Raw genomic sequence first — 12,234 nt, 5'->3', positions numbered from 1 at the left:
CAGGGTGTCGGAACGAAGCGTTTTTTTTCGTTTTGTTTCTTCTCGGTTTTAGTTTCATTCCACCGAAAAAAAAAATGTTTCGTTCAGCTTTTCTACTGGAATGACAAAAAAAAATGTTCTATCACGACAGCTTAAGCTGAATAACGTTTCTTCCCCCTTCCGTAAAGATACGTAACGGATTTTATTAGAAAACAAATTGAATTGAAGGTAACATTCAAAAATTCTAGACACAAATATTAATTTTTCTCATTGGTCAACTAGAAATTCTCTGAAAAGTGCGAATGCTTCATGTAAAATGAATGAGCATAATACTAGAAAGAGCAGGTTGTCGAGTGTAGTGTCTGATGTGCCATGGGGCATTTCTGATAAAAGAAGCTTCATGACTGCCACTGCCCTCTCCACGCAGACACATCAAGGTAATCGAGGTCCACTTGCGTTAACAAAAACAGCTTCGATTCACACTCATTCTTTTTCGCAAAATTTCAACACATGTTTGATTTTGAGATCAATACCGGGCTCACGCGCTTTTACTGTCTACCTTAAGATACGCGTACTTGGAGATCCAGCTCAACCAAGGTTATGCAATGTGAGCATTATGTCTCACGCTTCATAACTTTGCTTATGCTGGATTGCTAACTCTTCATTTTCTCTTCATTTTTTAAAATGTTGTAGGCCCGTGTACTCAGATTTGGGTGCACGTTAAAGAACCCCAGGTGGTCGAAATTTCCGGAGCCCTCCACTACGGCGTCTCTCATAATCATGTAGTGGTTTCGGTACGTTAAAACCCACAAATCAATCAATCTCTTCATTTTTATTTACAGATGCTCTCAAAGTCAATGGCAGTACGAAAGAAAGGGATTGATAAAACTTGAATCGAAAACCGATAAAAAATATTTTGCCACTCCGGAACGAAATAATAGATAACGTTTCGAATACGTTTTCGTTACGGTCAAAAATGTCGCTTCTTTTTTCGTTTGTAGTTTCCGGCTCCCGTTCGGTTCGGACAGCGTGGCCCTGGACACAGAGAACAATTTAGCCTCGAAACTGTGTGACGCAACTGACGTCGCACACCCTGCAGCGGGAACACATCCAGCATTTATGACCGTGTATGATGCCACCAGTAACAATAGCATACCTGGTAGACAGGATGTCCCATTGACGTCATTGAAGAGATAGTAGCCATCCTTGCACTTGCAGTAGTCGTTATCACACTCAGAGTTCTTGTCAATCTTGAGGCACTGCTCGTTGCGCCGGCAGGGTTGTCCCAGCATGCGAACTGCAAGGACAGAGAGAACAATGAACAAGGCCCGTAGGTATACACTATAATTGGTACACTAAAGGTGCACCCCAAGGGGAGGGTAATGAAGGGGGAAGGTAATTAATGCATGGCCGGAAAGAGGTAGATAGGCAGGGAAGAAGAATGGGAATGCCAAGCAAACGCGAGTTCGGTTTGCTATCCTACGCAGGGCGAATAAATGTAAAGAACAAGGATAACGAAGCCAGGGGAATGGAGCCGTGCTCTATCAGTGCGGAACAGTTGCAGCTGTTCAGAACGCGAAAAATCAATCACTAAAACCCTTTGATTTTATAAACAGTCGCAATGCGTACGTAGCTCTTCAAAGCCTGCGACACGTACGGCCATGGTCCAACAACTAGCGCTGCAATACGCGTGCACCGGGCACCACATTCGAAGTGCAATTAGATAGTCCTACACTAATATAGCTGGAGCTGGTCCCATAGCACCGTCGACCATTAAACATGAAGCATTGCTTTGGTTATCTTACAGTGAGAATACAAGTCGAGCATGTGCCCTCAGTATTACGTTGTCTGATATATTCTATCTTTCAGAAGGTTACAACAAGCAGATGAATTGGCTTTTATTGATAAAAAAAGTGCAGTAGGCGAGAGTATGAGCTGTGGCCTATTCCCTATCACCAAAAATGCATGGTTAAAAACATGGCATTCTTTCGCCACCCATGGCCCATGTACCACAAGAACTAACTAATTACAAAAGTTGGGCAGGTAAATTGTCCGCTATGTTATAGCATAAAATTGTTTGCACAAAATAAAAAAATTATATATATATATATATATATATATATATATATATATATATATATTGTGTTTATTCTACGATATGTGGTTAACGCGGTGCATTCTTGCACACCTTTAGAATTTAGAAAATAATCACCATTATGCGGCTCACGCCGAACTCGTCTGTGAACATTGAGAGTGAAAGAATGTAATAAAAAAGGTAGGGAGCATTACTTTTACTCCACGCTAACAGCTGGTGACCGTGGGCGCAGATAAAGTTGGTAGCATCAAATCCGCCATACGTCGAATCGCTGATGGCCACTGTTATCCAACTCACCAGAATCCGTCGTCGGACGACAGCGGCACAACTTTAGGTTACCGCATTTAGCGACGTACGGCCACATCAAATGCAAGCCAATAAACGGCCGCTGTCGGCAAGTTCTGGCATCATTAAAGACTGCTTTTACACGTGTTCCACGCATTGCGCAAATCGCCCCGCGCTTCCGACGGCTGTACCTGAGTTCGACTATTACCGCTCCCTGCCCTCTGCACTTTCGCACTGCACTTTCCCGGGGCATGTACCGATGATGTAGCGCTAACGTCGGCCAGCCCATTTCTCACAAGCCTGCGGTGGTATCCACCTAGCGACTGCTTTTTCACCTATGAGACGTGGAACGCAGAAAACTGAGCAAGACAGAGCGAGAGCATGAGAGAAAAAAAAAATAGAAAGTAAACACCAGGTGCAGAGCCCGAGGCATCCCAGGAACGAAGCTAAAGAGAGTGCTGAAAGACAGGAAAAGAAAGATGAGGAGGAAAGGTCCAACATCAGATCATTAGCGAACGGTGAGTCTACGTTCGGGTAGGATGCCGAGAGACATCACGTTGACGATGTCATTTTCTTTATTTGGCACATTCCTGACATGGTTGTGGTAACCTCTGACAACTGCCGAGTATCTGTTCGGCAGAACGATGCCCTTGGGAATGACGAAACGGTTTGTTTGGAGAGCGTTCATGCAGCGAAGTACTTTTATTAACTGTAGCAAAGATATCGGTGAGCTTCTCACGTGAGAAATGCTTGCGGACGCTAGCCGAACACTGTCCCGAGATTTTCATTTTCATATTCAGTTTGTTTCCTGGTTCATATTTAAGGCGAAGACTCTAAATGCCTCATCGGAAGAACAATATGACATGTTCTGCAAAAACACGTGACATTGTTGAAAGTGGGATAAAAATCTCGATTCAACTCGGAATCACAGTTACGTATTCTTTGCAATTAAACTCGTATCCAGGCACTTTTTTTTGGGGGGGGGGGGATTGTAAAGTTTTGAAAAACAGTTATTTTTATTATTTTTCCTTGGTTAAGCACTTCCAGCGATCTCAATTTCTGACGGAGGGGGGGCTGCCCACCTCTCTAGTTACGGGTCTGGTTGCAGCCAATAATTCTATAGCTAACACACACAGTGCTTGAGCCCAGTTTAAAAAAAAAAGCCTTTACAGTCATCATGTCGCGCATAAACGTAAAAGCTGTAATGGTGGTGGGGGTGTGAGCTGATTTGACAGGCAGTGCATACTTCGACCAACCAGGCATGATCGCTCGCAGCAGTTGCCCGCGTATCTCCAGAAGACCTCGGCAGACACTTCATAGCTTTGTAGTGTGCTTTGATTGGAAGGTTAGCGCTGATGATATAGACAGCACGAAGCTGACTTCCATCGCTGCTGCGGTCGTGTCTCCTAAAGAAGTGGAACGATATAGCCTTACTTCATATCACGCTCGAAATTATTTCAGTCGCGTTCGCTCCTATTTTGAGTTTTTGTCTGTGACACTTCGGATCAGTTTTCAGCATGTGACGTAACGCAACAATTCAGTATTGAGAAACCGTTACGGAATTTTCTTAGAGTGCGCATTACAGTACCGTAAAGGAAACGGTGATTGTGTGTTCAAAAGCGCCAGTACTCGGGAACTTATACTGCTGGTAGCAGTTAAAGATAAATTGCCTTCTTTCGGTGTCCACAATGAGAGTGCCAAAAAAAGCAAGACTACCCCAGCACAGAACGCAAAGATTTAGTGCCGAATCAGGCACGTAAATCTCTCCTTCCTCGGGAAAATAGAAAAAAAAACAGGGAAGTTGCATCAATCAAGCCGTGCGCGGATAATGTGGTACTGCAGACAGTGAGCAAAGCAGCCGTAATCAGTAACGTTGTTTCGAATGTACAGAAATACGAGCGCAAAATAATGTAAGCAACCTTGTCTTTGTTCACTGACCAAAGAAAAGGTCGTTTACGTCAATAATGACGGTGATATCGCAATTATGATATCTGTTGCCTACGTCGAAGCTGGAAATTATGTAGCAGCTTCACAGGAACAACAATGCTAGCATCTGGTTCAGCTTATGTCGTGTGCTCATTGTGAAACCTTTGCCATGAAGCGGCAGATAAGACATCGTAAAAAACAGAAAAAACTACAAAAAGGAGAATAGATTAGGCAGTCACGGTGCTTTACTGCAGGATTAACCGAGAAAACCAGTTAATTCAGTGCACGCGCATCGTTGTAATCGTTACTCGTGTGAGTCTATAGCATTATTCGATTAGCACCAGGCTCCCAGATAGTCTATGCCTCCGCTTTGGGGCGTAAAGGAAACGGCTTGCGTACGTGCGCAATTATGCTGGAGGGAAACCTCGAACGCTACCCTACACTGACTTTAGGTAAACGGAGCACGCCAGAAGTGGAGAAACACGGCAGGCGTGCGAAAGGACTCCTTGGAGATGCGTGTGTAGGCTTAGCGAAGCCCGCGCCCCTCTAATTCCGGCCTTTCGCTCCTTCAAGACTCTTTACTTCGTTTTATCATCGGCTGCACATCGCACTGGCCCGTTGCACGACAACGGCGATCCATTCGACCTGACGTGGCGCACGCCCTCCAGTCACGCTCGTCTCAATGGTCACTAGTCAGGGAGCGGCCCAAGATATCGAGTGAATATCTGCCCTCGGGGTTTCTACATGTTCTCGCTTGCGAAGGGCCATGCTTTAGGCTATGAAGTAATCCCTGTGGTACCTCTAGATGCTTGAAGGCTCAGTTACTGTATTCCTTCACGTAAAAATCTTTCGATGTAGCACCCCTTTACAGGCTACTGTTGTTTCGAAGAGCCTTGATCATCATCATCATCATCATTTGTCTGTCATTTTTTCGGAAACATATACGAAACATATACGACTATGGTGTCGAGAAGACCACACCTCATCGTCTGTAATTCGTCTCGGTATACTGCAGAGAAACGATCACTCGCAATAGCCCTAGATTGCCTTGCCCGTAAACCGATGTCACTAGCAATCATTCTAGAATGTCATTTTGAAAACTCACTGAGCCTCGCCGTGTAGGTATAGTTGAGAAGGTACTCGGCTGCCGATCTGCATGGTCACGGGATCAAATCCCGGCTTCGCCTGCTGCTTTTTCGATGGCGGCGAGAATGCTGTAGGCCCGTGTGCTCAGATTCGGGCGCACGTAAAAGAACCCCAGGTGGTCGAAATTTCCGGAGCCCTCCACTACGGCGTCTCTCATAATCATATGGTATTTTTGGGACGTTAAACCCCACATATCAATAATCGGCTATCAATCGATCATTGAAAACTTGTTGAGGATGAAAATATTTCCTAAAATATTAAAAAAAACAGACTTGGGCGAGCTGCTGTAGAGTGATAGCGATGCCGTAAACACCACACAAGAATGACGGTCTGTAACGTTGTGTGAGTGCTCGCATCTTTTGTTTTACTTTCTTTACTTTTATAGCTTTTCAATCTCATTCGTCATTTTTTTTTTCACAGCGAAGTAGCATACTGGGTATTCTAAAGGGGTAAACATCCCTGACTTTTTTTCTTTTCTGTTTTCTTTCCTGCACAATGTACGAAGAAACGTTTTTGGCCGAAAGCCAGATCATCACATTGCGCATTCAGAAAATGCTTCCATCACGTTGTACCATGCTTAACTACTTCGTTTGAATAAAATATTTAATCAGCTTGACCACTTTGCATGAGCTTGTCACGTGGAAAACATTACTTAGTAAGATAAATAGAAAAGGGAAAGAAAGAATGTAATTAGGCATGTCACATCGTCAGAACTTATTACTGACGACTTATCCATCTTAGTATTTCCATAAAGATAAGTTAAACATGTGGCCTGGGCAGCCCTTATACATTTAGCGAGAGTTAAAAACATGCTACACCTAGAATAACGTGACACGAGATAGGTGGCAGAAAGAAGTAATGGTTTGCGTATTCTATATCGGTGCGCGTTCGTGCACTCAAAACTTATTTGCTCTAACAAATACAAAGTGCTTCAAGTAGTCAAATCTATATTGAATTGTGGAGTTTCCTTCACATTACTACTGACGAGTGAAAGCAGCTGTCTTACTATGATAAAAGTATATTTAATATCGTACGAAAAGAAGTGCCCTTCATCTTGACAGTCACATAAAAATAGACAAAAATTTTAAAAACCTCACATATTTAATGTGGCATGACTGTGAAAGTAGCATCTTTTTTTTTCTGAAGACGGCATTTAGAGGACGTCATTTTTCGTCGGAAATGAAAGACTTTTCAGCCTGAGACAAGACGCCGTACCACTGCTTCGAAGTTGAGAAAAGGCTGCTTCCGTTTTTGACAGGAGCAGCCGCCTCACGTAAAGAGCAATATACGTTCATTTCCGCCACTTCTCCTGTCAGGAAATAAACTATCGTTACCTCAAGTAGAGAAAGATGGAGAGCAAGTTTATTGCTTCGACTGCCAATCAACCCACTTTAATCTCATTGCATTTGTTCGACCATTTGCAAAACTGCTGGGCAGCTTTCTGAGAAAAGACAGTCTTTTGTCGTTTAGGACGAAGCACCATCTTATGCAAACGGAAGGTTTGACTGCTCTAAATCAGCTGTGTGGAAATGCTTTCAGCGTCCAGGTAATAGTGTGGTAATAGTGCTTCACCTCACAGTTTCGAAAGGCAACATAAGTTCTGCGGCGATTTCTTGACACACACACACACACACACACACACACACACACACACACACACACACACACACACACACACACACACACACACACACACACACACACACACACACACACACACACACACACACACACACACACACACACACACACACACACACACACACACACACACACACACACACACACACACACACACACACACACACACACACACACACGCACGCACACACACACACACACACACACACACACACACGCGCGCGCACACACACGCACACACATTTAGAGAGAGAGAGAGAGAGAGAGAGATAAATGTCAATTACAACTCAGGGACGTTAAGCTGAACAAAGTTTTTGGTTTGCTACCCTGCACTGGGCAAGAGCTAAGTGGGGATAAAAGGTAAAGAAGGAAAAAAGAGAAAGAGTAAAAAAAAAACGTTGCACAGTCAAGCATGGTGGTATTGTAGTCTTCTCACGAGACCCGTTGAGCACAGAAACTTTTGTCGCACCTTCGTCGCCTCTTGTTTGGAATGTCGAACGCTCCGGCACTGATTCTCAAAGATACCACATTTATGCTAAGCCTGAAAATATTGTTGTGCCGGCAGCAGCAGTGACGCCTCTCTGTTACTTTTGTTCCTTTCCACCCCGTCACGAGTGCAGGGTAGCCTTCCGGCCTCCACCTAGGTTAACCTCCCTGCCTTTCTTTTGTCCTCGCCCATCAAAGAAGGGTTGAACGACAGGACAGTGATAGCATATAAATACTACAGTAATTAGCCCCTTCCAGCGGCTGGAAGCAGTAACATTCCCAATTTCCCGTTCAAGTCATTGTAGTCATGTAGCATGCTTTTGGAATAAAAGTGGCGTGAATCAACATCGATGTTTTGTTTTTTCAGAAATCAACAATTTGTGTTGTGTGCGTCTCTAAATATACCAATGTTTCGAATTATATCCCCCTCCCTCTCCTACCCCCTCCTTTCCACAATGAGTGTCATCGCAGGGTCGCTCTGTGGACCACTTATGCACATGGGGCGCCTAGATTTAGAGACTAAACTATGTTATATCAAACACTTGTTGATAGCCTGTGCCCACATGCCGCCATTCATATCCCGTTTAGCTCCCTGAAAAGTTCGACAGCCGGCCTACATATAATCACGTTTTGATTGCTGATGACAACACCGTCATTCGTAATAATTTTTGGTTATGCATTCGAACGAAAACTGCGCAACTGAGAATGAGAGACAACTAATGAAGAATTTCGGTGGAGATTATCCCACGCTTACACAAGCCTTGCAGAAGCACCCATTTCGCCCTGTCAGAGTTTCTGCGCGCCCTAATATTTTCGCACGTGAATGGGTATGCACCCACGCGGTTGCGACAGAAGCAGCCGTGGTGGATTTCCTCGAGCGGTAATTCTCCTCACGTTGACTATCCTACAGATTCGCGACAGCGTAACATAAATGCCACGCTGTCTGATTGCACATAACGGTCCCAACAACGTGGCGTGCGCTGGCGTTACGCGTTAGTGCCACCCGTTGGCGTAACTTGCATTGGTCTTATCCTTAATTTAGTTGCGCCACGGCTGTATATCGCGAAATTGATACGAATCATTGCGCAATGGGTTTTATAGTGTGTCATTATGTTGCGCCGAAATCACGTCATGGCATTACTGTCTCACTCTTTTCACTCAATCCGCCCCCAGTAACTGAAATTAATGGCCTTTTCAGCGTCTATTACATAGTGACGTTGATTAACTTTTGCAGTTGTTTAATGTCAAGCCTCCTTCAATGCAATTCGGTGCAGTCTTCGCCGACACATATGCCAGCATTTATGTGATTGCAATGTGGTTGTTGCGAAACACGCCCAGGCGGAATGAGCGGCTTTCCATGTTTCCTTCAAGGTTGTATTGTTAAAAGAAAAGAAAAAAAAACAGTACCCTTACATATGTATACCACAACACGGCTTTCTTGAGTTTAAGTGTCCATTAAACAAATATTGTGGTTATAAATTCCGAAGTGTCCAACAAAACAAGCAGCAGACTCCCCCGTGGCACAGCTGCGTGTAATGCCGCAATTTGAGTACACATAAATAATAAAGAAGGCAACCTTTCAAAGATGTACGTATAGTCAAAGTTGCAGCTTTTTTAAAGATTGTGTACGTGCCGATTCCTATTGGCGGCTGTCACAAGATGACAAACTAGCAACACAAATTGAGAACTCCATGAAACCGACACAGCGGGGCACCGCAAGGCTGAGCGGGAAGGGGGGGGACGGGTTGCAGGCAAAGCGCTAAAATTTGGCAAATTTATAATAGTCAATTTATAGGCTAATTTTATAGTAATTTATAATATAATTTATAATTTATAATAGTGTAAAAAAACTGCATTTTCATCCATGTTTATTTTCAGTACGCATGTTACAAAGTTGCAGTGCCGCAATCACAAGCAAAATTCCCCTTTTAAGTCAAGTCTTCAGATATGAAGTGACAAGAGAGAGGGGAAACGGGGGTTGACGTCAAGCTGTGGGCCGCATATTAGTTTCGGGGGTCACGCGCCGAAGGCAGCCAACCCCCTAGTCTAGGCTAAGATAATCGCTCCTTTCCGAACTTCGATCCAATTTGCCAGGATATGAATATTCAAATCACGCTGTAATAGAGGTCCCCTAAACCACTCCGTGTTCAAAAGACGAGAAAATAATTTCTTTCTCGCCTTCACTATCCTTCTTAGAAGCGGTGTCGTCTCTTCACCACTTACTCCTTCGTGGAGCGTGTTGATATCTTATTTTATTTATTTATTTTTACATACTGAAGCCTCAATGAGACTATTGAAGTAGAGTGAAAAGGAAAAAAACAAACAAACAAGAACAAATCAGCATTCGTGAACTGGCTTCCAAAAATCCTTGAAGTGGTAGAGAACAAACACTCCTAGGAAGCGAATTCCAGGTTTCTGTAGTCGAAGGCAAAAAGCTGTATCTGAACAAGTCAGTATGGGTGAAAAAAGTTGCAATGTTAAGGGCATAATCACTAAAGTTCCAAAGCGAGAAGAATTAATTAAATTGTACAGGAATTATGGGTATTCAACATGGCGATGCTTCGCAAGTGTAGTGATAGTTAGCTGGAGAAGAAAATTTGTTGTAGAAAAATCTATGTCATATATCTTGCATATAAAGCACACTTCTTTTTTTAATGGATTCTAGTTTGTTGATGTCGCATTTGTTATGGGGGTTCCAAACCAGACCACTATATCCAAGAGTGGGGTGAATAAGAGTTTTGTAGGTAAGCAGCTTGCTCAGGAGACCAAGTTTTTAAGAGCATACGATGTAATCAACCCAAACCATTAAGGGCTTTTTTGCATGTGAGATCAATGTCCTTAGACCATGACAAATTACGTGTCATAAGAATACCAAGGTACTTAAATTCAGAAACCCTAGACAGGCTAACATTGTTAAAACTATTGTCAAAAGCCAACAGGCATGAACGTCTCGTAAATGACTTAACGACTGTCTTGGAGACGTTGACATTTATTTGCAAAGATTTAGAACAGCTACAAAAAGTAGAAAATGAATTGTTAAGAATGGCAAGATCCAGTGGAGATTTAACATTATGATAGAGGACGCAGTTATCTGCGAAAAAACGTATTTTTACACAAGTGTACAAGGGGATGTCATTAATATAAAGCAGGAATAGGAGGGATCATAACCCTGAACCCTGGGGAACTCTTGATGAGACAAGCATCAAAGGCGAGTTAATAGAGTTGAAGCAGACATTGTGAACGTTGCAAAAAAAAAGTCAAACATCCAGCCAACCAATGATGCATTTTTTAGTATAACAAATAATTTGTGCAACATCTTAGGATGAGATAGCGTGTCAAAGGCTTTGGAAATATTGGCACTAAGCGCCAAGCCTATCAGGATGTCCCGCTTTTCAGCTACACGTCGTCATCTCCACTTGCCCACTTGAAGACGCACAAAACAAAGTGAAAGAAGCTGATATTGCGCGATACTCACGCAATTGATCGATTGATATATTGACTGATTGACTGACTGATTGATAATTTATTTGATTGATTGATTTGACATCTCAGATCCACTATATGATTATGAGAGACGCCGTAGTGGAAGACTACGGAAATTTCTACCACCTCGGGTTCTTTGACGTGCACCCAAATCTGAGCACACGGGCCTACAGCATTTTCGCCTCCATCGAAAATGCAACCGCTGCAGTCGGGATTCGATCCAGCGAACTGCGGGTCAGGAGCCGCAGTACTCATACAAACGGGGCAGAACGGGCGTCCCGTAAAGACCAAACGGCACATGATTCACACAGGATGTCGGGTGAACATGCGTCACGAAGTAGGCCGAAAAGATGGCTAACCACAGGAGAGTAACACATGTGTTCTTTGTTTTCTCAGTTGGTGTTTATAGGCCCTGTCATTTGAAAAGCTTGTGAATCACTACTGTGCTTCTATTTGTTTTTGTTTCGCAGTGAGCGGAGGTGGAGGGGTTCAGTCAAAGGCTGACACGCATAGCTGTTACGCGTTCATCACAACCAGACAAGAATAAAAAAAGAATGATCACTGACGCGTTTTCTCTCACTGCCGGAACATCGATCATAATCTTTACAACAACCAAAGCTGAGATGTTATTTTCACCTTGGCAAGCAGCACAGTCAGATGTTTTCAATATTTTTCAGATCCAAGGCCAATACTGAGCTGTACAAAAGTGAAGAAAAATAATATTGAAAAAATCAAGAGGAAGAACAGAGCACCTTTCGACCAAATCGGAGACCGGAAGGCGAATAAGCCGCCAGACGGACCACATGAAAAGCAAGCCAAGCCGAGACGAACTGAGTGAGTACTTTTTGTTTCTTGTTTTGCTTCGGCCTCGTTGGAAGTGGTGCGTGAGCTGCATCACAAATGCGTGCATACAGACGAAGAAGCAGGCAGTGACCAGCGAAAAAAAAAAACACTTCAAGGCTTAAAAATATATATATATATCAAGCTTACATCCCTGCGCAGTGCGCGAGTGCGCGTCCAAGCGCGAGCCTGACTATGGCCCCGGAGAAGAAGTGCGCGCCACGCTCATTTGTATGCGAGCCGGCGAGGACGCAAAGTTGCGGTTCTCTGACGCAGCCGTGGCAATGGCTGCGCCAACGACCACGGCCGACCACGGGTCTGTGGGCCGTGCGCGTAAGATTCGAGTTGAGCGT

General features: G+C 43.8%; 1 protein-coding gene across 1 annotated transcript in view; it reads right to left on the bottom strand.

Annotated features, from left to right (window-relative positions):
* The window catches only part of LOC119172799 (uncharacterized), a 233,367-nt gene that overhangs the window by 22,793 nt on the left and 198,340 nt on the right, over positions 1–12,234 (bottom strand). The window contains exon 3 of the mRNA XM_075893337.1: positions 1,136–1,276. Within this exon, the coding sequence (XP_075749452.1) occupies positions 1,136–1,276 (141 nt within the window). The remainder of the gene's footprint in view (positions 1–1,135; positions 1,277–12,234) is intronic.

Source organism: Rhipicephalus microplus, chromosome 4 (assembly GCF_043290135.1).
Source record: "Rhipicephalus microplus isolate Deutch F79 chromosome 4, USDA_Rmic, whole genome shotgun sequence".
In the NCBI taxonomy this organism is placed as follows: domain Eukaryota; kingdom Metazoa; phylum Arthropoda; class Arachnida; order Ixodida; family Ixodidae; genus Rhipicephalus; species Rhipicephalus microplus.
This window is presented reverse-complemented; position numbering and strand designations above follow the sequence as displayed.